Source organism: Felis catus, chromosome A1 (genome assembly GCF_018350175.1).
Source record: "Felis catus isolate Fca126 chromosome A1, F.catus_Fca126_mat1.0, whole genome shotgun sequence".
NCBI classification, from domain to species: domain Eukaryota; kingdom Metazoa; phylum Chordata; class Mammalia; order Carnivora; family Felidae; genus Felis; species Felis catus.
In genome coordinates this window covers 139597142-139623636 of record NC_058368.1, presented here as the reverse complement: position 1 = coordinate 139623636, position 26495 = coordinate 139597142, and the positions used below count along the sequence as shown (strand labels likewise).

The window sequence follows — 26495 nt, the reverse complement described above, 5'->3', positions numbered from 1 at the left end:
ACCTGTTCCCCTTGAAGTATCCAGCTTTTATTATCTTTCTATTTAGAACAAGTATATATTTAATCTGAATAAAACAGTCTCTGTGAATTTCTCTTTACCACAAAGTACTGACCATATGAATTCACAAGGAAGAAGACCAAGAATGTATTTTTTTCTTCTAAATTACTACCATTCCATTTTTATTATTAACTCCTTTAAAGCTTTAACTACCTTCACCTTCAGTTGCTTCCTCACTTTTGACTTTGCTCAGTATTTCATCGTTATCAAATTCGCAACAGACATACCCAGCTCTTTTTGGAAAGTGAAGGAAAACATTTCTTAAATCCTTTAACTCTAGTCTCAGGATTAGTATGATCCTTCTTTTAGTTGTGCAGTAGTGAAGTTACCATATATTACCACTAGATGGTACTTAAGGGTGAATTTTAGTCACTCTTCACAGGGCTTTAAGCATCTTGCAAATAAATTCGTAAATGTATCAGTTGTACTACAAATTAACTTGCGTAGATAAGTTGGCTTGTCATTCTTTGTCATTGCTAGGGTAGTCATGACCGTTATGCCCATTTACTGGTTTGTCTCCCTGAGGGTAAATCATCTCCAAGAGTGACATTTTCTTTTCATGTTTATTTTTCATTATTTTTTTTCTAAATCAGTGATAAAAAGGTGTTGTTACATTAATTTATAAAGTATATCACTCATTCAAAAGAGATTATGCAGCATTCAATAAGAGTGGAAACTTTCAGGTCCTAAATGAGCTCCATATTTGTACGCCTAAAGTGTAACCTGAAGGAGTATCATTGTGTTTGGCTTTACTTCACCGTGGTGTTTTTTTATTTTGATTTTGTTTTAAACTAAGTTGTGCTATTTTGGGGAGAGTCGTGTGCTATTCTGGGAGAGTAGGTCGAGACAACTTCAGTCTGGGTTTTGTAAATGACTAACTATGTAGCTGTAAACTTATCACTTAAATTCTCTGGGCCTTGGTCTTCTAATATGTAAAACAAAGAGTTACACAAGATGATTCAAATTCTCTCTTCTGGCTCCAAAATGCTACTCTACTGGATACTAATGCAGTGGTTGAGGTGGAGTTTAAAAGGATCGATGAACACTTTTGTAAATTTTAAAAGAAAAATATTCATGGGACTATTTAACTTCAGTCTGTTGACACTGTGGTAGATACGCTACAAAATAGGTCATTAAACAGACCATGATTTTCCTTGCCTAATAGACATGTTGATATCGCGAAGATAATTATAGTATGGTAATGCTCTAGAGTAGTAAACTTCAGTAATTCATGAAGTGAAGTTCCAAAGATTCAGATCATTAGATATTGCACAGGGCTCTCCACAGCACAGCCACTACTTAGGTATTCTTCAGTGACATTTTTGAGTTTACATTGTTCTATGTTATTTGCCAATATAAGGAAAGATATTTTTAATAAAGTGGTGAATAAGAAATGAGATCTTAGTTCTGTTCAGATAGTGCTGAATAGAAATTACTGCTTGTCTTCTGCATAGTTAGAAGATGAGTACACACACAACACAGCACAGGCTCTGGTACATTATATTTAGTAAATATTGACTAAGTGAGAAGAAACTAGGCAAGCTCAGGAGGAGGAAGCAGGTTAAGTGACAGCTTAACAGGTGTGATACCTTAATGGAAAGGAGATAAGATATCCATGACCTGGTCTTTGGAACAAAACTGAAGCAAACGATGACCCTGGTTCAGATGATATAGCTCTGCACATCCCTGATGAAGTAGAATGATTGGAATAATTTGGCCAGAGTTTGAATATAAGAAAATTACTTTAACAGCAGTGTTAATTCAAGATTCATGGTAAATAATGCCATGCTGGTATTAGAGCGTCTGACCAGGGGCAGAATCAAAGAACCCATCCCTGGTCAAAGGTGGTACCTGTGGTGTCTTAAAGAAGAGACTGATTTAGAATACATGAAGTAAGTGTCGGGATTTGGCAAGGCTTGTATCTTTTGAGTATTTTTGTGATTCAAGTATTTATAAGTACTAAAGTGTTCAGTAATTAAATGTTGATAGTTCCAGGTTATATTATCCATTCTCAAGCTACAAAGTACACTTTAAAACCTTCCCACCTAACATTACATGTTTTCTTAGTCACAGAGTGAAAAGGTCAGATTACATTGGCCTACATCCATGCCATCTGGAGATGCCTTTTCTTCTGTGGGGACTCATAGGTTTGTCCAAAAGGTAAGCTAATGTCACAGCTCACTGAAATTATATATTGTATTGTTCTTCAGTGTGGATGGAACTATCTTGTATAAGGTTTCTCTCTTCTTGAATTTAGGTAATGAGACTTTTGGGTATTTTGTTTTCTTCCAAACATACATTTTTGTATGTTTTTCCTCCAAAATGGTTAGAAATCATCTTCTGAATATAATGTTCTTTCTTTTTTCTTTAAGGGAAAAGGGGGGGATGGGGGTGGATAGGAGTGGCTAATCTGATAGTTAACCAGAAGCATAACTAGTTATATTAAGTCACTTTTTTTCTTTGGGGTTAAGTGGTATTATCTTGTATTACTGGAAGCACTGCATTCTTTTTAGAAAGATTTTGGAGCATAAACCATAATAGGTGCATGAAGTCAGCACTTGTTGCTGAGCCTGTTTCATATGGTGCTTTGTTCTCTCTTTCTTTATCTTGTGTTTGGAAGTTGGTACTGAATGCTCTGTTGTGCCTTTGTTCTGATTACTTGGTTTTTTCTTTGTCTGTCTCTGGTAGCCCTATAGTCGCTCTTCCTCCATGTCTTCCATTGATCTCGTCAGTGCCTCTGACGATGTTCACAGATTCAGCTCCCAGGTACTGTATGAATGTATAGAGCGGACTTGAGTCTTTCCGTGCTATATTTCAGCCTGCTTTCCCAGTTCCTAGATATCTTTCTGTTAGGCCACTTGTTTGGTTTTGAATTTTAAATGGTAACAATAAGCATTTAAAAGGCCTTCCTTATCTACTAAATAGTTCCTCGATCAGGCTTGCATGTGCCCTTTGTATCCTGTACTGTGAATAGCTTGGAATTTTGCCGTGGAGGAGGCACTCCTGAAAGATTTCAAATTGAATTGTAACAAGTAGGAGATACCTGGTTTTTAAATACCATGTAGTTTCTTTAGATAGGATTCAACAACTTTGATGAACATGGTTTACAGAGTATGTTATCGCATAAAAGTAGGTTTTAATAGTCTCCCTTTTAATCTCGAGTATCTCATATTTCAACAGGGAAATGTCTTTTTAAATAATATTTGTCTCATTACTATTATTATACTCAGCTCCATTGAACAGATTGTATTTTTGTTATGCAAATTACCCTTGGATATTATAAATTAATGTTCCTTTTCATATACATCATTAAGGATTTAGGAATTTAAGACTGGAAACTACATGCTTGCTGTCTCTACTCTCATAATAATGTCCAAGTATTATCAGAGGAATATTTTTTAGTATCAGCATTCGTTTTTTAAAGTTTTTTTAATCCTTGTATCTTTGCCATTGAGCTATGTATCTTTATGGTGATTGTGTTTTATTGGATTGCATTATGTTATCTTATGTTAAGAAACTGCGCTTTCCAGTCAGAATGACCAAGTGTAAATACTGGTTAGTTGCATGATCTTGGACAATTTTTCTAACTCTTCTGTGCTTCACTTCTGTGATCTAGCTAGGACTGTGATCTGGCTAGAGCCTGGCCTGTAGTAAATGCTAAATAAGTGTGAGCTTTTATTAGTTATTATATAGCTATTTGTTAGCTATTGTTACTATAATAATAACAATTTCTTTGAACTAGTCAAAATTTTCCACATTATTTTTTTTTGCTATCAGAGTACAGTTGACCCTTGAACAACGTTGAGATTGGGGCACTGACCTCCCCTCGGTCAAAAATCCACATATAACTTTTGACTCCCCAAAAACTTAACTACTCACAGCCTACTGTTAATCAGAAGCCTTAAGGAGAACATAAATCGCTGATTAAAATATACTTTTATGTTACATATATACTGTATTTGTTATTAAGAAAATTGTAGGGGGGCGCCTGGGTGGCGCGGTCGGTTAAGCGTCCGACTTCAGCCAGGTCACGATCTCGCGGTCTGTGAGTTCGAGCCCCGCGTCAGGCTCTGGGCTGATGGCTCAGAGCCTGGAGCCTGTTTCAGATTCTGTGTCTCCCTCTCTCTCTGCCCCTCCCCCGTTCATGCTCTGTCTCTCTCTGTTCCAAAAATAAATAAACGTTGAAAAGTGTGAAACTTCTAAAAAAAAAAAAGAAAATTGTAGGGAAGAGAAAATACATTTGCAGTCCTGTACTTTATTTACTGAAACAAATTTGCATTCAAGTGGGCCTGCGCAATTCAAACCTGTGATGTTCCAGGGTCAATTGCCTTCCAGTAAAAGTTTTTTAAAAGTCCTAATTTAAAACAGATTTCTTAGTTTATACATATGAATAAAATTGACATTTGTTTTTAACTCTGCAGGAAAGAGGAAAATTAAGTTTAAGACTCAAAATATATTCTTTGACTTTTGCAGCCTTTTTCTCCTTGAACATGTTTGAGAGAGAGATGTATCAGTTCTGCTTCAGAAATCACCTAGAACCAAACTTATTCTAATATTTCTTAATCATGTTCATCCATTTGTGCAAGCTTTTTAAAGGCATATCATATTTGCAATAAATCCGTGACAAAACTAGATAATACTGGGAGGCTTTGGTTTATTCTGCTAAGCTCCACCTTGCATTAAAGTAATAGAGTAAGAGACTAAGCTCATCAGTACCAGTCACCATTTTTCCTTAAAATATAGGAATACACAAGCTATGAATGAAAACATAATGAGAGCGATAAATGAGTGTTAAGCTACTGATAGGTGCCTAAGAATTAAGGCCTCAGAATGCAGACCTCCGACCCAAGCTGTAGAGCTATAAAACAGCTGAAATTCTTCACGTACAGATGAATATATTACTGAGACGCAGGTGCCCATGTTTTTACAAGACTTTGCCACATTGTAGCATACTTCTTTATATTTTGTGTAACTCATGTATATAAGTTGAGAAAGATCTTCTGGTGGAATTTTTTTAATAGGTGATGCTTGTGATTGTTTATAATCTTTTTTTAGCTTTTGATTATTGTACCATTTTACTTATTTATGTATTTAGAAAGCAAGCAAGCAAGCAAGCACATGCTCCCATGCACAAACAGGGTAGGGGCAGAGAGAAAAGGAGAGAAAGAATCTTAACCAGGCCCCACGCCCAGCACAGAGCCCAATGTGGGGCTTGATCTCAGGACTGTGAGTGAGATCAGGACCTGAGCAGAAATCGAGAGCTGGACGCTTAACTGACTGAGACACCCAGGTCCCCCTTATCACACCACCGTTCTATATGCCAAAAGAGGCAAAATTGAAGAATAATGACTTTGAGGTCTTCAAGTATTTATGGTCCTTGCTAAAGTATCTGTTGTCATTAGCAGATTTGGGCTCTGGCCCTTAACTATTAATTTGGCTTTGCCGTGTGTGTACAAATCTAGGCTTATGACTACTTTGTTCTTGATGAAGTTATATTCATGCTCCTGATTGAGTAGAATAATTAAACATAGAACTGAGAGATGTCCTGAAAATAACTTCAAATAAAATATGTGAATCTCCTAGGAAATTAGTAGCAACACACGAGTCTATCTAATTGGCAGATTTGGAGAAAGAAGTAGTTCTTACACTGTACAGAAAGTAGAAAGAACCTGAATTTATAAGTTGATCTTTTGGATCACATTTATTTGCATATCACAGCAACTATTGATGTCACCTCAAAAATTAAAAAGCAAAAATTAAAAAAATCTTTATTCGGAAAAAAATATATCAAAAGGTGGGCAATACATCAGGTTAATCATTAGTGGACATTATTGCAACCACGGTTCTGTATAAAGCTCTTTCCCCCCTTTATGTCCACAACGACACTTTATTATTGTGGTAATTAATTATTTAACCCCCTCCCTGTTTATTGTATAATACTACATGTTAATTTTAGCAGAACTAGAAAATAGAGTAAATAAAATTAAAATATTAGATCACTGTTAATATTCTCATGCATATCCTTTTTCCATGTATATAGAAAATCAGTCACATATTGATTAAGTACACAGACTTTAATAATTGTCTTCCTACCAAAGTAATTCAGTACATACTATTTTGTGACCAGTGTTTTTTTTTTTTTTTAAACATATAATTAAGCCCATCTTCTCACTGGTAAATATGGATCTTTATCTCCTTTTCTGTTGTACAGATGTGCGTACTGGATTTGCCTACTCATCTAATATTGAACATTGAGCCTGTTTTCAGTTTGGCTGTATTGTAAATAGTGTTACAGGAGCATCCTGTTAAATACACCATCCTTGTGTGTGTGTGTGTGTGTGTGTGTGTGTGTGTGTGTGTGTGTGTGTGTGTATCTTTGTACACTTATCCAGTTATTTCCTTAGGATACATTCCTAGAAGTAGAATTGTTAGGACAAAAGCCATACACGTGTCTAAGTTTTTGTTGGTTTTTTTTGTTAATTTTTATTGCCAAACTGTTCATTAAAACAAGTGGAACCATTGACACTCCCAGGTCAATTTTCTTTTGTTATGTTGACACTGAATATTATAATTCAGTTACTTTTTGCCAGTCTGATAGACTAAAAGTTTTGTTTCTTGGCCTTTTGCATTTCTTCATTGAACTGACAATTTATGTCCTTGTCCATTTTTCCTTTGCGTTAATAGTGCACTGTTAATTTGTTATTAATAAATCATTCTATCCAACAAATCCCTCTATGATTGTAACAATAAGCATAGTTGTATTCCTTCCACATGGGTAAGAGAAAGAGATTGGAGCAGTCTTTGAGCCCTTCTAGAGTCTTGTTCATTAGAGTTTTGATCATTACATCAAAGAGCAGTTTTTGTTTTGTCATCAAAAGGCAGTTTTCTTTTAAAATTTCTGTACTGATAATGTTAGAAAAATCCATTTAGTTTCCTCAAATAGCATACAGAGTGTCTCAAATGGGAAGTGAAAGAAAAGGCTGGAATTGGAGTGCCATCATCTCTTATTTAAAATGTGTTTCATCTCCATTTTTCATAGTTCATTTGCTATGAAGATATTTTGTATGTCATCTCATCATTTTCGACTCTAGGTCCAAAAAAAATCAAGGGCATGATTCCTGAAATTATACTATCTAATTAAAACTAGTGAATGCTATTAGAGCAGATGAAACCTGCTTCAATGATTTTGATCCAGTCTTTTAAAGTGATGGCAGATGTTACTAGTAATATTATTTCATAGTAGGGGCACCTGGGTGGCTCAGTCGGTTAAGCCGCCAACTTCGGCTCAGGTCACAATCTCGCGGTCCGTGAGTTCGAGCCCCGCATCGGGCTCTGTGCTGACAGCTCAGAGCCTGGAGCCTGTTTCAGATTCTGTGTCTCCCTCTCTCTCTCTGACCCTCCCCCGTTCATGCTCTGTCTCTCTCTGTCTCAAAAATAAATAAACATTAAAAAAAATTTTTTTAATATTATTTCCTAGTATATCGAATTTTGAGCCTAATAAAATGGTAAATTTTGCTTGTATTTATCCTTGTCCTCCCAACTTAATGTTTTCCAATCACTTTGGATGTGCAGTCATAACTGAAAACAGTAAACAGATCATTAGGTTAGATTGGAACTGTCAGTGTGGACACAAATGCCTGAGTCATTGCCCCAGTAGTAACATTTACTACTTCATATTTCATTACAGTAAACATGAAATTCTTTAGAGTGAGATTTTACCTGTATCACCTCTCTTCTTAATCTCAGTGTTGTTACCTCAAGGAAGATGCCATATGGATAAAGATTCGATGATAAAAGCTTTGCAGAGATGGTTACTACAATAATTGGGTACTTCAATTTCTTTCATCTCCTAGAAAGAAGCACAGCACTAAATTCATCTTGTTTATTTCTTGCCCTCTTAAGTCTAGTAAGTGTATAAGAACAAAAGACTGAACACTTTTCCATAGATGCAGTGGTAACTAGGATAGGAATACCATTTTTTCACCTATCTAGAAAGACAATGTTAAATGTGCTTACTGTACATTGTTTTAACTTATGTTACCAGCTGTCAATTTATATTTGTGGAATCTAGTTTTGGGGGGACCAAAACACAAAAACATTATTCCAACATTTGAAGTAATTTGTCAGAATTATCGCCCAAACAAAAACACAGTTACCTGTGTACTTTCCAACAAAAGCTTACATGGTACTAAATTTTTTTTTTAAGTAGAACTCTTAACAGAGTAAAATCCTTTCATTCTTCTTTCCTAAGTAGTCTATTTGAAGTAGGTCTTATTTCTGGGAAGAAATTTTTTTCTGCCTTTAATCTCATAATAAATATAGGTGTTCTCAACTCTTAGTGTCCCTCCCATCTACAAAGTACATATTTCATATCTAAAGATTTTTAATATCTTTGGATCTAAAAAGGGTAAGAATTTTTCCCAATCACGATGTAATACAGACAAATGAATCAAGCCAGTGCTATGGTGGTTGTTTGTTTATGCCTACTAATTGGAACTTTCTTTGTTCCTTCCTCTTTGGGAATTCAGTTAAATTTTGTATGTCCTCATAATTTGGAACCGTGCATTAGTCCTCGTTACTGTCTCAGAGCAGATTTCACATTTTTGGAGGCACATAATTTTTTCCATGCAGCCCCTGGAGTTATGTTTTCTAATGGAACCTTTTTAAAACTACAGAATATACTATTAGTTACATTTTTTCAATTTCTTTCAAGTCTGTAGCCCAGTGCTATTCACATTGTTTGGAAGATAATATGTAAAGATATAGAATGTTAAAAAAAAATTTTTTAAGACATAAATGTTATGTTCGTGTTCATTTAGTACAAAAATAGATTGTAGAACCTGTGTATAAAATCTTTATCAAAAACTTTTATGATTATTACCAATGACACTTAAAAGTCATACCTACTTTTAGTAGCAAAAATGCATTCTGAAATCGAGAAAACTTTATGTAGTAAAAGTATATGTCACTGTAACATATTGGTAACATCTTTCTGTGTAGAAAAATTATACCTTCAGAGTTAATAATTTTAGGAATTTTTGCCCCCAAATCATTAATATATTTATTTCAAAAAATAAACCTGGTTCTTGTCTGTATCCCTAATGACCACAGTAGACTTCATGTAAAATAAGTAGTTAAACTTAGGAATAAATTAAGTGGAAGTATAATATACATATTTCCAACTCTTTTCATGCCTTCTCTAATGTACTTATTATATAAAACAAAATTATGAGTAAAAGGTTAGAAAATGGAGCTTAGAGAAACCGTCTCTGTAGATGGATAAAGCAGCTCCTTCAGAAACCATCTTTTTATCACTTCACTTCTGTTTCAAAACATGTTTCAAACTAGGAGAGTTTGCAAATAGCACTCACATGAAATCTTACCAATAAATGATTGTGGATTCTGGGAGTGTGAAATACTCAGTTTTATTTATTTATTTATTATTTTTTTTTTTAATTTTTTTTTTTCAACGTTTATTTATTTTTGGGACAGAGAGAGACAGAGCATGAAGGGGGGAGGGGCAGAGAGAGAGGGAGACACAGAATCAGAAACAGGCTCCAGGCTCTGAGCCATCAGCCCAGAGCCTGATGCGGGGCTCGAACTCACGGACCGCGAGATCGTGACCTGGCTGAAGTCGGACGCTTAACCGACTGCGCCACCCAGGCGCCCCTCAGTTTTATTTAAAGTTTATGTAAGATGTGGAGGAGTAACTGGTGATAGTTAAAAGCAGAGGTTTTATTTAAATTTCAGGAAAAAGACAGTAATTTAAAAGAAGACACTAAAAATTGATTATTTATAAATATCTGCATATGTGATTATTAGCATTTTCCCTAAAAGAATGCAAAACAATGAAATTGGAGTCAAGTAAGTAGGGGATTGGTTATTTTTCATTCATAGTAAAAGTGAAGTGAAGTTTATCAGTGAAGTAATAGAAGGTTTTTTTTTTATCATTTTCTAGCGAAATCTTGCCATACATATAACAAACTGTTAACTGTGTAGTCTTAAACATAAAAGCACTGGACTAGATTGTCTCTTTGTGCCCCTTTTACCCTTAGTGTCCTATGATTTTATGTGTTAAATAATTATTTCTGTAAGAAAACGTTTTCTAGTGAAGGAAGGAACTTTTTTTTTCCAGAAAATGCTTATTTTTGCTGACTTGCTGCACATTAGGCCAATATATGTTATATGAGTGAAACGTCTTCCTTCTCTGCATTTCTCCCTCCTGTCATTAACCTGGATATGATATCTGGAATGTGGACTAAACTCTTCAACGCTGTATAAAATCTACTAACCTTTGTGCATTTGGTTGCTCAGCTTTCTAAAAACATCATTTCTAAACTGAAATAAACTGAATACCGTTCTCTTTTAGAGATGATGACATGGCTATTCATTGCTTTGGGATTGTTATGATTTTATTTTTCTTTCCAAGGTTGAAGAGATGGTGCAAAACCACATGACTTACTCATTACAGGATGTAGGTGGAGATGCTAATTGGCAGTTGGTTGTAGAAGAAGGAGAAATGAAGGTAATTCCCAGTAAAATGTTAGATTGCTAAATACAGCTGTGTTACAGTCATAGTATCATTACTGCCCAGTGATGTGAAAGAGGATAGCATTGTAAAATTCCTTTTAAACAGATTGTTACATATGATCAAAGAAATGTGCAACCCATTCTGTTTTGCCTGGGCCATGGAGAAAATAAATTTGGGGTTTTAGATATGAGCAAATCATAACTAGCTGATGGCTCTCTATTTGGATATTTCTCTTAATTTATTTTTTAATATATTAAATGATGTACCCAGATCACTTTGTTCCCCTTTTTGGTATATACTTCTAGTCCTTTCTCTCACTGCATCTTCTTTCAGTATTTGGAGATGGGTCTGCTAATCTTGTTCATATCCTTAAACACCAGAGACAGAGAATAGAGCAAGAACAAGATTTAGAGATGGATTCTAAACAGCAGCTGCATTGAATTTTGGATTACCTCGTGCCCAAGGCCATGCTAAAGATAAAGAGATGTTTAATAAGACTTTTCCAACCTGAAACTTTCATTGGGGAAGGAGGATATTGACTTTTAAAGATACTATTACTTGTCTCTTTCTGATAATGTATTGAAGAAGAGCACAGATGAGTAGTGAAGAAAATTGGAAAAGAAAGAGTTCTCTGATTTGAAGCAGCTAGAATGTTTTACACTGAGGAGAAGCATTTGAACTATGTCTAGAAATGGAAGCAAAGTTGCGACAAAGATGAGGCAAGGGTCTTTTAGACAAAATACAACACAAGCAAAATCTTGAAGACAAACTTCTTATTCAGGAGTTTTGAATAGACTGTATTGACCAGAATTATTCTAGCAATAGAGATACAATATTAAATATATTGGAATTTCTTTTCCTCCTGAATAGAGGACTGATTAAGAAGAAAAAAAGAGACAAGCAATTGAGATAACAAAATGTTAGCTATAAATCTAGTAAGCTGAGGGGTACCTGGGTGGTTCAGTCTGTTGAGTGTCCGACTTTGGCTCAGGTCATGATCTCGTGGTTTGTTGGTTTGAACCCCGTGTAGGTCTCCATGCTGATAGCTCAGAGCCTGGAGCCTGCTTTGGATTCTGTGTGTGTCTCTCTCTGCTCCTGGCATTTGCACTCTGTCTCTCTCAAAAATAAACATTAAAAAAAATAATCTGTTACCCCAGACTTGAGCATAATGTTTCTGATATAACTAGATAATCACAGGCCTTCCCCCAAGAGTAAGCCCCAAAAGAAAACCAGGATACATATTCTCTGTAGAGGAAGGGGTGAGCCAAGCCTACCAGTCCTTATTCTGTACTCGACATTCACTTAGGACATTCTTTCCCCCCTTGGGAGGAGAAAGTGAAGGGGTGCAGAGAAACCAGAACCTGATAGTCTAGATGAAGTCCCTCCATGAAGAATGAAGAATAGAGAGAATAAGTGTTCCTACAGCCCACATCAGAAAGAGAGTGACTGCATTGTGGATAGTGTGAAATAGCCCGACGAGAGAGTAGTCTATTGTCTGTAGCAGTAGGTTAGCCACTGTATACAAAGTAACATTTAATTTTTTTTTTAATTTTTTTTTTTAACATTTATTTATTTTTGAGACAGAGAGAGACAGAGCATGAACAGGGGAGGGGCAGAGAGAGAGGGAGACACAGAATCTGAAACAGGCTCCAGGCTCTGAGCCGTCAGCACAGAGCCCGATGCAGGGCTCGAACTCACGGACCGTGAGATCATGACCTGAGCCGAAGTCGGACGCTCAACCGACTGAGCCACCCAGGCGCCCCTACAAAGTAACATTTTAGGAAGATTAAGCTCATAAGGAAGAAACCAGAGACCAAGTATACCACTTGAGAGGGTCAGGTACATAGTGATGAAAGCCAGCTAAAAGAAGTAACCAATAGTAGAAAAGTCAAGCTGTTGAATAGTAGAAGAGTCAAGAATCTCCTACACGATGAGTAATGAGCTTAATAGCTATGTGAAATGTGAGGGGACGAGTTAAAAGTCTAAACTTTCCAGTTCAGGTGACTGGAAAATAGCAGTCCCAATAACATGAATAAATGAGCATATAGGAGAAAGTAGTTTGGTGAAGGACATTTTAAAAAAGAAACTGTATGTGAAATGCCTAACAGTATCTGGACCCATAAAGCACTCCATAAATTGAGAGCTAGTTCTTATAATAACATTATTCATTTCGTGTTGATGAAATTAACTTCTTGTAAAACTTTCTGAAGTAACCTATAACTTTGAAATAATTAATTTTACTTAGCAGTTTAGGTACACAACTTCAGTATTTAAAGCAAGATAGCATAGATCTTCGTGTCATTTTAGCTTTCAGTCATTGATTCAACAAATAATTGAGAGCCTACTGTGTTTCAGATACTATTTTAGATGCTGGGTCTGAGGCATTGAACAAAACTGCTGTGCATTGGTATCCTTAAGGAGGTGATATTCTAAACCAGGCTTAGTTGAACAACTCCTGTAATTAGGTGTTCATTGCGTGTGCTTGTTTTTCATAATTGAATTTTACCTCAGATTTGTAGTTTTAAGTGTTTTTTATGTGTTGTCTGTGTTAATAATTTGAAATTTAAGATTTTCTTTTAGCAGAATATTTATATTCCATATATAGATTTTCATAAATAAGATTCTAAAAAGCAGCTAAATTTAAAAACCTGCTTTCAGGTTTGTACTTTAGGGGTTTAATTCTTATTTTTTAAACAGGTTTTTAAATATATCCTCTTTAGGTATATAGAAGGGAAGTAGAAGAAAATGGGATTGTTTTGGATCCTTTGAAAGCTACCCATGCAGTGAAAGGCGTTACAGGACACGAAGTCTGCAATTACTTCTGGAATGTTGATGTTCGCAATGATTGGGAAAGTAAGCTGCCATTATTAATATATCTTAATATAATTATTTCAAATTTAATATCAAATCCAACCTAGTTTTTTGCATCTCATATACAGTTTACAAAGTCATTGTAGAAAATACCTGGAGAATCTGACAATAGCTTGCATTTACTTTTTTTTTTTAAGTTGCATTTAAATGGAGCATTTTGCTGTACAGAATGCTTCTTGCTATATTATAGCATTTGATCCAGTATTTCAATAATCCTGCATGATAGGTAGGTAAAAAAAAAAAAAAAAAAAGGTTAAGTGACTTGTCAGAAGCTACAGAGCCTAGTTAGTGGAAAGACTGGGACTAAAATTAAAGCTTTCTGTTTTATCATCTGCTTTTCCAGATTGTTTTGTGTCCCTTGTAAACCCTGGATAAAACCTGCTGTGGTCTGTTGAGAGTTATTCTTGGAGTGTGTGTGTGTGTGTGTGTGTGTGTGTGCATGCGTGTGTGCACGCACGCCTCTTAGTCACCAAATTTCATAAATAGAGATAGTTTTGAACATCATAAGATGTTTATCTATGACAGTTCAACATTCTTTTTTCACAAATATAACCAACTAAGCTTAGGACAGTTTCTTCAGCTTCAATAAATTAGGAATTATAGGAAAGTGTCATAGTATTAGATAGGAATTTGCATCTGAGTAATTAATACATGTGAGTAGAATTGCTTTCTTGATGTGGAAGCTAGAGATTGAGCCAAAGAAAATGAGATTTCCTTATGATCAGGTGTCATGGCCCCTGTAGCCCTACTATTAAGTCTTAACCACCTTCCATTTAGACAGCCTACATAGGCCAGAATCCTGCTCATGTTACTACAATGTGCATCAGTATAAATGAGTTAATCACATTCTAGAAAGAGGCAATGTATCTTTTTGGCTACTAATATTTTCTCTTCATTTCAGCAACTATAGAAAACTTTCATGTGGTGGAAACATTAGCTGATAATGCAATCATCATTTATCAAACGCACAAGGTAAAGATCTCTTCATCCCAAAAGGATTTCACCCTAATTCAAACTGAGACATAGAAATTCTCTCGAGTAAAATTTGGCAGGAAGTTAAATGCCATAAAAGATCCACAGACTTTATTAATGATGCATGAATGTCACATATTTGAAAGGATATCAGCTCCTTTAAAGCAGAACCCGAGACAACCTGAGAAATAACCCAGGAACAGTGTGTTTGATAAAGATCTCCAGTTAGTTATGTGCACTTAAAGTTTAGAAAAGAAAATACTGAAACCCAAGGAAATATTTTTCTAGCATCTAGTCTTTATAGGAGAGAAGTCATAGTTACCACCTACAAAAGAGAATCATAGGAGTGCCTGGGTGGCTCAGTGGTTAATAAGCTTCTGAGTCTTCATTTGGGCTCAGGTCATGTTCTCACAGTTTGTGGGTTCAAGCCCCATGTCAGGCTTCACACTGGCACCACAGAACCTGCTTGGGATTCTGTCTCTGCCCCTCCCCTGCTGATGAGCACACACACACTCTCTCTAAATAAGTAAATCTTTCTCTCTAAATAAATAAGTAAACATTTAAAACAGTGAATCATAGTTTCCTCTGGCAACAATGTTAAGTGGAATGGAAATTATGTTATTAATGTATGTTAAGATTGATAAGAAAGTCATGTAAGTAGATCATCTAAAAGCAAAGGAAAATTGCCATGCATAACTATTAAGAAGTTGGTCATATACCAGAGCACACAGAAACATTGTCCTAAATTGGTTCACTTTCATATTGCTTTCATTTCACATTCATTTCATTTCTTCCTGTGCTATCCTAGGTATTTAAATTTTAAGAATTAGGGGCTCCTGGGTGGCTCTGTCTTGTCAGTTAAGCATCCGACTTTGGTTTCAGCTCAGGTCATGATCGCACAGTACATGAGATATAGCCCCACATCAGGTTCTGTGCTAACAGTGTGGAGCCTGCTTGGGTTTCTCTCTTGCTCCCCTCTCTGTTTCTGCCCCTCCCCTGCTTATTCTCCTTCCCTCTCTTTCTTTCTCAAACTTTAAAAAAAATTAAATATTTCCCTTACCTGATTCTACTCTGTTCCCTGAAAATTGCCAAATAATATATTGTATAAAGGATAATAAAAGGGGTTGGGAGGATGGGCAAAATAAATGAAGGCAATTAAGAGGAACAAACTTCCAGTTATAAAAAAAGTAAGTCAGCATGGGGAATGTAGCTAATAATACTGTAATAGCGTCATGGTAACAGATGGTGACTACACATATTGTGGTGAGCACTGGATACTGTATAAAATTGTCAGATCAGTGTGTTTTACACCTGAGACTCATGTTCATTTTAAAGAAAGGAAAATAAAGGAATTATAATTTTGGAAAGATCCATCAAATGTGATATTGTATGTTATATAAGAAATACAATAATTCAACAGGTACTTTATTTTTCTTTAAATGACTTTTTAATTTGAGCTGAATATATGAAAATATTTTAGGTTTGTTATGTATTTCTTAAACTCAGGTCTGTCATATGAGGCATCTCCTATGTAATGAGAGTGAGCTAGGCTTGATTTTACATGGCACCTGCTCAAGAAATGTATAATAAGTACATTATATGTCAACTTCGCTTCAATTAAAAAAGAAGTGTAACAATGAAGATTCTTCTTTAATATACAGATTTGGGGAGTCTAAGTGACACCTAAAACTTAGCAGATGTTAAAAAAATCAATTAATTGTCAATAATGTGGAATGAAGAGAAATGACCAGTAATTTAGAATCAGAAGAATCTTGTAATCTGAAGGTAATTGATCTTTGAAAACAGTCTGCTGAAAGTATTTCACTTGGTAAATCTTAGATGGAGCGAAGAATTTATATAGGTTATATTAAGGTCACTTGAAAAATAAAACTAAAAACTATTAAAATAATACCTCTTAAATTTAACACAATTTAAATTACAGTTATAATTGAATAAACAGATTGTTCTAGCATAATTTTTTTCAAAAAAATTCAATAATGCTCTGCAACATCTTGCCCTTTACATTTGGCTTCTTTTATAATCTGGTTTCTTAAAGTATTTTATTTTTTATTTTTTATTTTTTAATGTTTATTTTTGAGACAGAGACAGAGCATGAATGGGGGAGGGGCAGAGAGAGAGGGAGACACAGAATCGGAAGCAGGCTCCAGGCTCTGAGCCATCAGCCCAGAGCCTGACGCGGGGCTCGAACTCACAAACCGTGAGATCGTGACCTGAGGTGAAGTCGGGCGCTCAACCGACTGAGCCACCCAGGCGCCCCTATAATCTGGTTTCTTAAAGAGGGCTACTTATCTCCTGATATTTAAGTCATCCACACTCTGTAAATTTTTATCTTCTCATCATCCTTATGGATTTGCATTCATTCGTTCAAACATGGCCCAATTTTCCTTTATTATTGGCTTTGCTCAACACTACTTTCATCGATTTCATAAAATGTAGCATCTTTAAAAGATAACCATTTTACTTTCCAATGAAACTCAACGCTTAAGAAAGTCAGTGCACAGATTTTCTCTTATTTAAAAGTACATAGTCTCAGTTTCCAGAGACCTCATTTCCATATCATTCCAACGTGTTTTATGTTTCCTGGCATACTGTAAAGTTGAAAGATTCAGTCTTCTTACTAAAATCTTAGCTTTTAAGTCTCTGAACACTTTAAACAGAGGTTTAATACTAAAAAGCAGAACATTACCAAGGACTAGGGAAGGAATTAATTGCTTACTGAGTATAGAGTTTCTGTTCAGGGTGATAAAAAATTTTGGACATTGTGCTGATGTTTACATAATATTGTGAATGTAATGTCATTGAATTGTACACTTAAAAATGCTTTAAATGGCAAAAATTTTTGTTATATATATCCACAATTTTAAAAATATTACATTGATGATATTCTGCAAAGCAGTTAATTCACTGTTCATAATTAATCCTTTGCTGGGTATTTTCAGATGCTTTCCATTTAAAATTTGACAGATTGTACCTTCACCTAAGATATTTATTTTTGTTTTATTTATTTTTGTTTAACATTTGTGTCTCTGTTAGTTCCGTATTACATATGAATTTAAAAGTAATTCGGCTTTTCAAAAGATATTTACTTCTTCCACAGAGGGTGTGGCCTGCTTCTCAGCGAGATGTATTATATCTCTCTGCCATTAGAAAGATACCAGCCTTGACTGAAAATGACCCCGAAACTTGGATAGTGTGTAATTTTTCTGTGGATCATGACAGTGCTCCAGTAAGTGCACTTGTATAAATGTGTATAGTTGTATAGTATAAAGCTAAATATACAGTGTGGGACAAAAGTGACAAACACATATGACACACACTGGTACTTGATTTGATAACGTTTCTTAGATTTTGTTTTATATTGGATTGGCTCCTTGGAACACTATAGCCCTTGTGTTACTTGAGGGCAGTAGTCATTGCTGTGAACATGCAGCAGGGGCTGTTTTCCTTTCCCCCTGATGTTAAAACGCGGAGACAGAGCTGAATGGGTACATAAGTGAAGCTACTTTCTACAAGCTTCCCTCTCAAGCCATGATCAGCTACTGGCAAAACCCCTGTGGTTTCTATCTCAGTTGAGTTCCATCTACTACTGAAGAGGAGGGAAAATCATTCCTGATGTCATGCAGCTTGGCATGTGTTATTTAGTGGTGCTAATAAGATTTTGTTGGACATTTTGATGAGCTATGGTTTTGGATAACCTAATGTGCTATTAGAACAGTAGGGATTATAAAATACAAGGCATCTATTACACTGGTGTTTTGTTTTTATTTTTTGTTTTGGCAGCTAAACAATCGATGCGTCCGTGCCAAAATAAATATTGCTATGATTTGTCAAACCTTGGTAAGCCCACCAGAGGGAAACCAGGAGATCAGCAGGGACAACATTCTATGCAAGATTACGTATGTAGCTAATGGTATGTGTTTTGAGGTTTCTTTTGATACTTTGGTAATGTAGATTTTCTTTTTTTTTTTAAGTTTATTATTTTTAGTAATTTCTACACCCAGTGTGGGGCTTGAACTCACGACCCCAAGATCAAAAGAAGCACGTTCTTCTGACTGCACCAGCCAACACCCCTAGATTTCTTATTATGATCTCCATGCCTTTTTAGTTTTTCTCCTTTAGATTAATTTTTAATTTGGAGTGATGTGTACCAAAATTATCAGGAAACTTTGAAAATATCCACATCTGAATTTCATCCCAGAACTACTGTATCAGAATTTAAACTTCATCTCTAGATCACTATCACATATGCTTGGTTTAAAAATCCATCTATTGGGGCGCCTGGGTGGCACAGTCGGTTAAGCGTCCGACTTCAACCAGGTCACGATCTCGCGGTCCGTGAGTTCGAGCCCCGCGTCGGGCTCTGGGCTGATGGCTCAGAGCCTGGAGCCTGTTTCCGATTCTGTGTCTCCCTCTCTCTCTGCCCCTCCCCCGTTCATGCTCTGTCTCTCTCTGTCCCAAAAATAAATAAAAAAAAAAAAAAACGTTGGAAAAAAAAAAAATTAAAAATCCATCTATTATATATTTGCCCTAATAGAATATATGTATGATTAGAAATAAAAGCAATAATGGTAAAGAAAATTAATAGTTCTTTTTCTTATTGTCAGGCTTTTTTGTTTTCTGAATTATTGCCTGCTTTGGATTCTTAACTACACCCATTTCCTACTTGCAGTAGTCACTGGAATCCCTCCCATCAAATCCTCAAATCTTCTTTGTACAGGGCTGTAACTGCTACTGTGTTTGAAGAGACAGTTATGTTCGAGTGATATTGTTTGATTATAGTAGAGTTTGACAAATTTATCTTACATAACCTGAAATGTTGCTATATTAATATTTGCATTTAATTTAGGGAGCCAAGAACCTATTAAATAGGTAATAAATGCTCTCTTGTTTGCTATGTGTCCTTGTCTGGTGGTTAGCATTAAGGAATTAGCAGTCAGGACTTTAAGAGATGTTAACTGTTCCAACACGAGAAAATTTTGAAAGCAAAGGAAGTAAATGAGTGCTTCCCATACATTTGGAGAATTGTATCTTAACGGGCTTTATTTTAATTTTCCTTTATCTTGCAGTGAACCCTGGAGGATGGGCACCAGCCTCAGTGTTAAGGGCAGTGGCAAAGCGAGAGTATCCAAAGTTTCTAAAACGCTTTACTTCTTATGTCCAAGAAAAAACTGCAGGAAAACCTATTTTGTTCTAGTATTAACAGGTACTGGAAGATGTATATTACCCTTTTTTTAAAACTTTGATTAATATGACTCTGCAGATATTAAAATTTAGTTAATTGTTGAAAGTAATTTTAATGTGTTTTACAATGTTCCCAAAGTTGTAATTTTTAAAGCCTTTAAAACTTGTTTTCTTCTGCTTATATGAGGCAATGTTTGCTTATGCAAAGACATTTTAACATTATGGAGCTATAAAATTCTAGAAGTACAAATTCCCTGTATTCTTCCCTTCCCAGAAAGTACTTGAGGTTCATTGTTTATTCTTCCATACTTTTGTATGTATGTAGTGAATGATGTGTATTCTTGATTATTTGTTAATAATACTTGTTTATTCTATACTTCTTGTTTTACAGCTTGCTTTTTCTATTTAACAATATATCTTGACTAGTACTCCATTTAAAGACATGAGATACATAAAACTATCTCATTCCATTAACAACTGTTACATGAATGTTCCAGAATTTATTAACCAGTCCCATCATAATGTTGGTTCCATATTTTGACTGTCAGATAATGCTGTGTTGAACATCTTCCCATAAAGTGCTGGAATCTTTAATTCTTTTTCAAGAAATGATATGTTAACGTGGTTCAAAAGTCGGGTGTGAAAAGATGAACAGTGAAATTTATCCCTTGCCCCTGCTCACCCAATTTTGCCTTTCCCCCACCCCCAAACTGAAAGAGTATAAGTGCTATTTGTATATCTTTTCCAGAGAATTTTTTTTTTCACGTTTATTTATTTTTGAGACAGAGAGAGACAGAGCATGAACAGGGGAGGGGCAGAGAGAGAGGGAGACACAGAATCGGAAGCAGGCTCCAGGCTCTGAGCTGTCACCACAGAGCCCGACGCGGGGCTCAAACTCACGGGCCACGAGATCATGACCTGAGCCATAGTCAGACACTTAACCAACTGAGGCACCCAGGCGCCCCTCCAGAGAATTTTTTATGCCTGAGCAAGCAAATACAAGTGTATGTCTCCCACACTTACACCTTTTTGTTGTTGTTGTTGAAGAAAATACATTGTTCTGCATCTTGTCTTTGCGCTTACTTTACTTTGAAGGTCTTTGCATATCAGTATGGACCTTCCTCATTATTTTTTTGTGGCTATACAGTATCCCATTGCATGGATATACATAATTTTCTAACCAGTCCTCCCTTGCTAGATACTCAAGTTGTTTCCAATTTTTGCTGGAACGGTGTTACAAGTATATCCACTTATAAGTTTATATGTGGGATAAATTGCTAGATGTGACACTGCCAGCACTTCCCGGGGGCGGGGGGTTGTGTGTTTTTATTTTAGATATTGCCCATAAAGAAGTTGTATTAATTTATCATCTCACCAGCAATAATGTATTGGAGTGCCTATTTCCCTTTACCCTCTCACACAGTGTATGAAATAAAACTTGGATTATTCCCACCTTGATAGGAAAGAAATACTTTCTCTATAGTTTTTATTGTCTTTCTCTTACTATGAATAGTTTGAACATTTCTTGGTCCATTTGAGAGAAATTTGTATAATTCTGTTTCTGTGAACTCTCAGTATGTGTTAACATTTAAATTTTTAATAGATATTACCAAAGTATAATTCATAAACCGCAGTATTTATGAATGTTCTCTTACTCTCACCTATGTTAGATATTAAATCATTGGCTGAGAAGTTTATATTCTTTTTTTTTTTTTAACGTTTATTTATTTTTGAGACAAAGAGAGACAGAGCATGAACGGGGGAAGGTCAGAGAGAGAGAGGGAGACACAGAATCTGAAACAGGCTCCAGGCTCTGAGCTGTCAGCACAGAGCCCGATGCGGGGCTTGAACTCACAAACCGCGAGATCATGACTGAGCCGAAGTCGGACGCTTAACCGACTGAGCCACCCAGGCGCCCCGAGAAGTTTATATTCTTGAATAACTTAGATTATTGTATTCTTGAGTCTTTAGATTAAATTAGTATGTTCAATAGTGTTATATAATGACTGATATTTTTAACTAGTTCTGGTTTCTGATGTTGTTTATAGTATGCCTCTCTTAAAAAAAAAAAAAAGGCTAAATTTATTGTCAGATGCTAACACCAGAGTTGTTGCATTGATGTCCCAGATATTTAGCCTTTCCTAAGAAAGAGCTTACCTGAAAATGTTAAACAGATTCTAATCTTACCTGAATGGTTAGTGTTTTGGGATATAGCTTGACCTTTGAGAGATTCTGTCTTCAAGTGCAAGTGCATTGCATAAGTGTACTGGCTTTTGGAATATCTCGTACTTTAGGATTGTTATGGCTAGATCTGGACACAAATTTGCTGATTTTATCTTTGCCCTGTTACCTCAAATTAACCAGAAACGTGATGCTGTGTCATGGCAGCAGGCCATGTCACCTGACTTAGCTGGTTGTCTCTCCCCACAGCCTTAAGATTTCTAAAGAATACTATTTGCTCTAATCAAGACCAAGTGTGCAGCTATAATCTGCTTTCTCTCTTCATCTCTACCCCCAGCCTTGCTAAAATGAGCAGGGCAGAAAATATAACCATCTATTAAGCAAAAGAAATCAGAATGCAGTTATGTATAGAACTTGCTCTCACCTATGTTTGAAAAGAAGAATTTTCTTAAGCATTTGTAAAATACATGCTAACATTATTAACAGCATTTTGCCTCAGAACTGTTGGATTTAGGGCATTGTTTATTGACTGTGCATGTGTCTGTGTGAGTCTGTGTCTGTGTGTGCACACAGTACCTAGCAGGGAGGGGGTTGAAATCCATCTCAGAGGAAGGAGGTAGCATTGTTTGTGGATGTATGTGTATGTATGCAAAGACAGAACTATGAAGATTCAGTGGCCACAACTTAGCTCTGGCCTTGAGTCCAGGTTGAGCTTCTTTCTGACAAAGCACCAAATTCAAACCTTAACACCATAGTGAAAATCTTTGTTTACCTAAAGTAGTATTTGTTTCATAATAAGTTTGGACAGATGTATGTATGAAGTGGATTCTAGCATTGAAATTTTAGGAAAGCTATCCTAATTTTAGTGATGAAGAAATTATAACTTCCAATAGTGTTTATGATCTTTAGTGAAATTTCATAAAGAATTAATGAGGTCCAAAGATAGTTAAAACTCATAGTCAATTCTTGATAACTGGTATTTTATAGCATAATTTTTATTGAAGACTAAGAAGAAGGAAATGCTGGTTTTGGGGGTGTAAACCCAGAGAATTCTGGTTGATTCCCTCTTTGCTTATCTATGGTATATTTCCCTTCTTTTTTGAGTTTTCAAAACGTTCCTTCTGTTCCTTGCTGATCAGTTTCAGATATGTAAGGTTTACAATTTTAACATTTTTAACGGTGAAAATCTATAAAGCATAAATATTTAATAGAGATCTGTGTATTCCATGAATTCACAGGGTAGGAGGAATCTGTTCTGGTAGTCTTGCCACTCTCAGTAATAATGTATTTCTTAATTGTTTACTTATTTTCTTTCCTGCAGTGACTGAAGCAAGGCTGTGTGACATTCCATGTTGGAGGAAAAAAATAAAAAACAAAATTGAATGCTCTAAGCTGGAACGTAGGATCTATAGCCTTGTCTGTGGCCCAACACCCTGGCCTTGTGTACAAAAATGAAGAAATATTGCAATAGCAAAGGTGAACATCTAACACTAGCTGTCTCCTGCTAGATCTCCTCGCTCAGCATATAACTATAAATACATGTAAAATTACATGTATATGGCTATATTTTTATTTGCTTGCTCCTAGAAGAGAAAAAAAAAAAAAATCAACTTTGAATCACAACTAGGAATTGATGCTTTAATTTTTGGAAACTTTTTCAGAATTTTTAATTTACTATGGTCCGGCCTAAGATCCTCATTTGTATCAGGTTTTGTGCACAAAAGAAAAGCACAAAAGTTGAATGCACATGGGGCATGTGCTTTCTGTGCACCAAATATCTGGATGGGGTTCTTTTTTCAGGCCTATGGTTAAATCTGTGTTCAGAATTTTTTGACTTTTTTGCTTTGTATAATCATAGAATTCATTGCTGCTGATTTCTATAATGATTCATGTTACGTAAAGTGTCTCTTAATAACTGAGGGCTGTCAAATAACCTGTGATTTCACCTTTTCTATAGTCTTACTCCTATGAAGAACCTTGGTTCTGATGGAGAAAGAGTGAAAAGCTTTATTTTTTCCCCCAGGTATCTTTATATTTCTATTGTATTTTTAGTTGTGTAATGTGTGCTACAGATTTTTTTCAGTTTGTTTACAAACACAATTTGGTAATTCCTAAATTGGTTCTGTCTGCCTCCAAATGGAAACAGAAATCTTGTGGGTATAAACTACTTTTTGGTACAGTGGTAAGGATAAAATGAGCTCATATTTTCTCAAAATTTGTAAGAGGATGTACGGTATTTCTTGTTAAGGTAAATCAAGCTGTTGGGGTTTGACATTTGATTCAGTATTTCTGGTGTTCGTAACAGGCCTGTTTGTCAGTTCTTCTAATTTGGCTCAGTTTAAAAGATATGTTGCAGGATATGCATATAAAATGTGAGCAGTGCTCCGGTTTGCCTCTTGATCAGAATTTGCAGCAGAGCAGTAAAGGATTCCATGTGATTCAAACTGAAATTCTTTCCTTACTTGCTGTAAGAGCTTAAGTGTAAAATACCTTCTTTAGTTTTAGGCCTCTGTGAAAAACCTTGAAGCATGGAGTTGAGGCAAGGAATGGTACTCACTGAAGTAGAAATGACTGCCCACTTCAAAATCTTCATTGTGTTTATACACAAATGTGCTTACATATGTCAGAGGCATTTTGTAGATGCTATGCTGACTTGTTCATCTCTGTAGAAACACAGAAATCAGACCCATTTTGTAAAGCAGAAAGTCATGTCACTTGGAACATGTCCTGTATATATTTCATACATGGTAATGGAGTCTTAATGATAAATGCAAGGTGATAATTTAATGATGGGATTAGTCTGATCACTTAATATGCACAATCCTGGAAGTGAATTACTTGCATCAGATATAGTGGTATTTATTATTCTGTACAGAGAGAAAAATACATATAAAACATATGCTTATATTACATGCACGCAGATTTCATGTTCCATAAATCTTTTCTATTTTTTAATTTACCTTTCTCTAATGATGTGCATGGAATATGCCTTATACAGAAAAATGCTGTTCATAATTTGACTATGTGGAAAAGTGCCTATATGGTGGTAATGCTAGTAAGGCAAATAAGACAAATTATCATATGAGTTTACTACATCGCCAGTTAACATTTTATATTGTGATGTTTAAAAAAGAAAAGTTTATACCTCAAATGTGTATTTTATTTTACAATCAGCTGTGGGGTTGGGATGGGAATATGGGAGGGTTGGGGAGGGAAGGTTTATTAACCTTAAGCCGCTGATGGGAATCTTCAAAAAAATTCTCTATGCCCACTATAAATATTCCTCTGTTTGCCATTTTTGGTAACTATCATGAACATGGACAAGTAACTCTTTCATAACTAAATTGAATAGCTTCATTTTACAAAGGTATGGAAAACTTAACAAAGCAATGTCTAAATCTAATTATCATTAGTTGCATTTGCACTAACTGTTAGATACACTTTTGCAATTCTGTAAATGAAATGATTACACTAAAAATATTTGTATAAAAAAAAAGAAGATACATTTTACCTTTAGATAACTGTACAGGTACTTCACTAGAGTTAATCCCATCCAGTCAGATTTAGAAATGAGTTGGGGAATGCGAAAAGAGTTTTAAAGAGCTCAAAATTGGAGAGGTACTAGCCATTTTAAACAATATTCAGACCCTCTAGAATTATTTCTCTGTGGCTGATTCTTTAATCAGTATCTGAATATACATGATGTTTTCCCAAAAACAGTAATTTCTTCTGTCTCCCAAACAAAAACAAAAAACAAAAAAAATGATCCTTTTACTACTCTCTTTTCAACTAGTTCACTCTTTTGTACTGTGATAGAAATTTGGAAAATACTGGTAATGATGGGTTTTGTCCCTGACTGCCCACTGTACAGGACAGGAGAGCACAGTGTTTCACTTGGAACTCAGGACTCCTGATTTTGAGGTGGAGGGTGATCACAGCAGCTCTTGGTTTGGGAACACCACAAAGGCGATCGAGGTAGACCGAGGAGGGGATGGCTGGGAGGGAGGTGTAAGAACACAAAATAAGGAAAAGGAAGAATGGGTTTCCCGTTTGTTGAGTTTCATCGGCTAACTTGTGCACCTATACAACATCAGTGTCAACTGCTATTGAGAACATTTTAGTTGGGCTGAGCTGGTTCTCTTGTGAAATTGTGCTGGTTAATTAAGCTTATCAATTGTTTGTTCAATTAAACACTTTCACCAGTATTTAGTCCGAGTTGTACAGACAATGTATTTGGATTACTGTCATTGTTCACCTACAAACTCAAAACATAATCATTTTAAAGTACCTTGGGAGTGTGTAGAGTGTAACTATTCTATAATAGCTTTATGATCCTGATGATGTTTTTAAAAAATAATAAAGTTGGATCTTCCATGTTACAATCACAAAATTAAAACCAGTATTTAAAAGTGGAAAAGTATTAAAATATTATGGACAAATGTACTTGCTTGCTTGTTTTCCTTAACCCCTAGATACTGCCTGCATAATTCTAAATTTTTTTTAATGTTTTTATTTATTTTTGAGACAGACAGAGTATGAGCAGGGGAGGGGCAGAGAGAGAGAGAGAGACACACACACACAGAATCCGACGCAGGTTCCAGACTCTGAGCTGTCAGCACAGAGCCTGATGAGGGGCTTGAACCCACGAACTGCAAGATCATGACCGGAGCTGAAGTCGGAC

General features: G+C 35.6%; 1 protein-coding gene across 3 annotated transcripts in view; it reads left to right on the top strand.

Moving 5' to 3' along the window:
- The window catches only part of CERT1 (ceramide transporter 1), a 105575-nt gene extending 79318 nt beyond the window's left edge, over positions 1–26257 (top strand). For 2 of the 3 annotated variants that reach the window (XM_019835677.3, XM_045062205.1), the window contains 9 exons: positions 2125–2217; positions 2746–2823; positions 10487–10582; positions 13309–13441; positions 14361–14431; positions 17550–17678; positions 18233–18362; positions 19519–19655; positions 23136–26257. In XM_019835677.3, coding sequence (XP_019691236.3) covers positions 2125–2217; positions 2746–2823; positions 10487–10582; positions 13309–13441; positions 14361–14431; positions 17550–17678; positions 18233–18362; positions 19519–19646 — 858 coding nt within the window. In that variant the 3' untranslated portion in view covers positions 19647–19655; positions 23136–26257. The remainder of the gene's footprint in view (positions 1–2124; positions 2218–2745; positions 2824–10486; positions 10583–13308; positions 13442–14360; positions 14432–17549; positions 17679–18232; positions 18363–19518; positions 19656–23135) is intronic. The other variant, XM_019835672.3, reaches the window with a different exon arrangement.
- Positions 26258–26495: the final 238 nt, after the last annotated feature.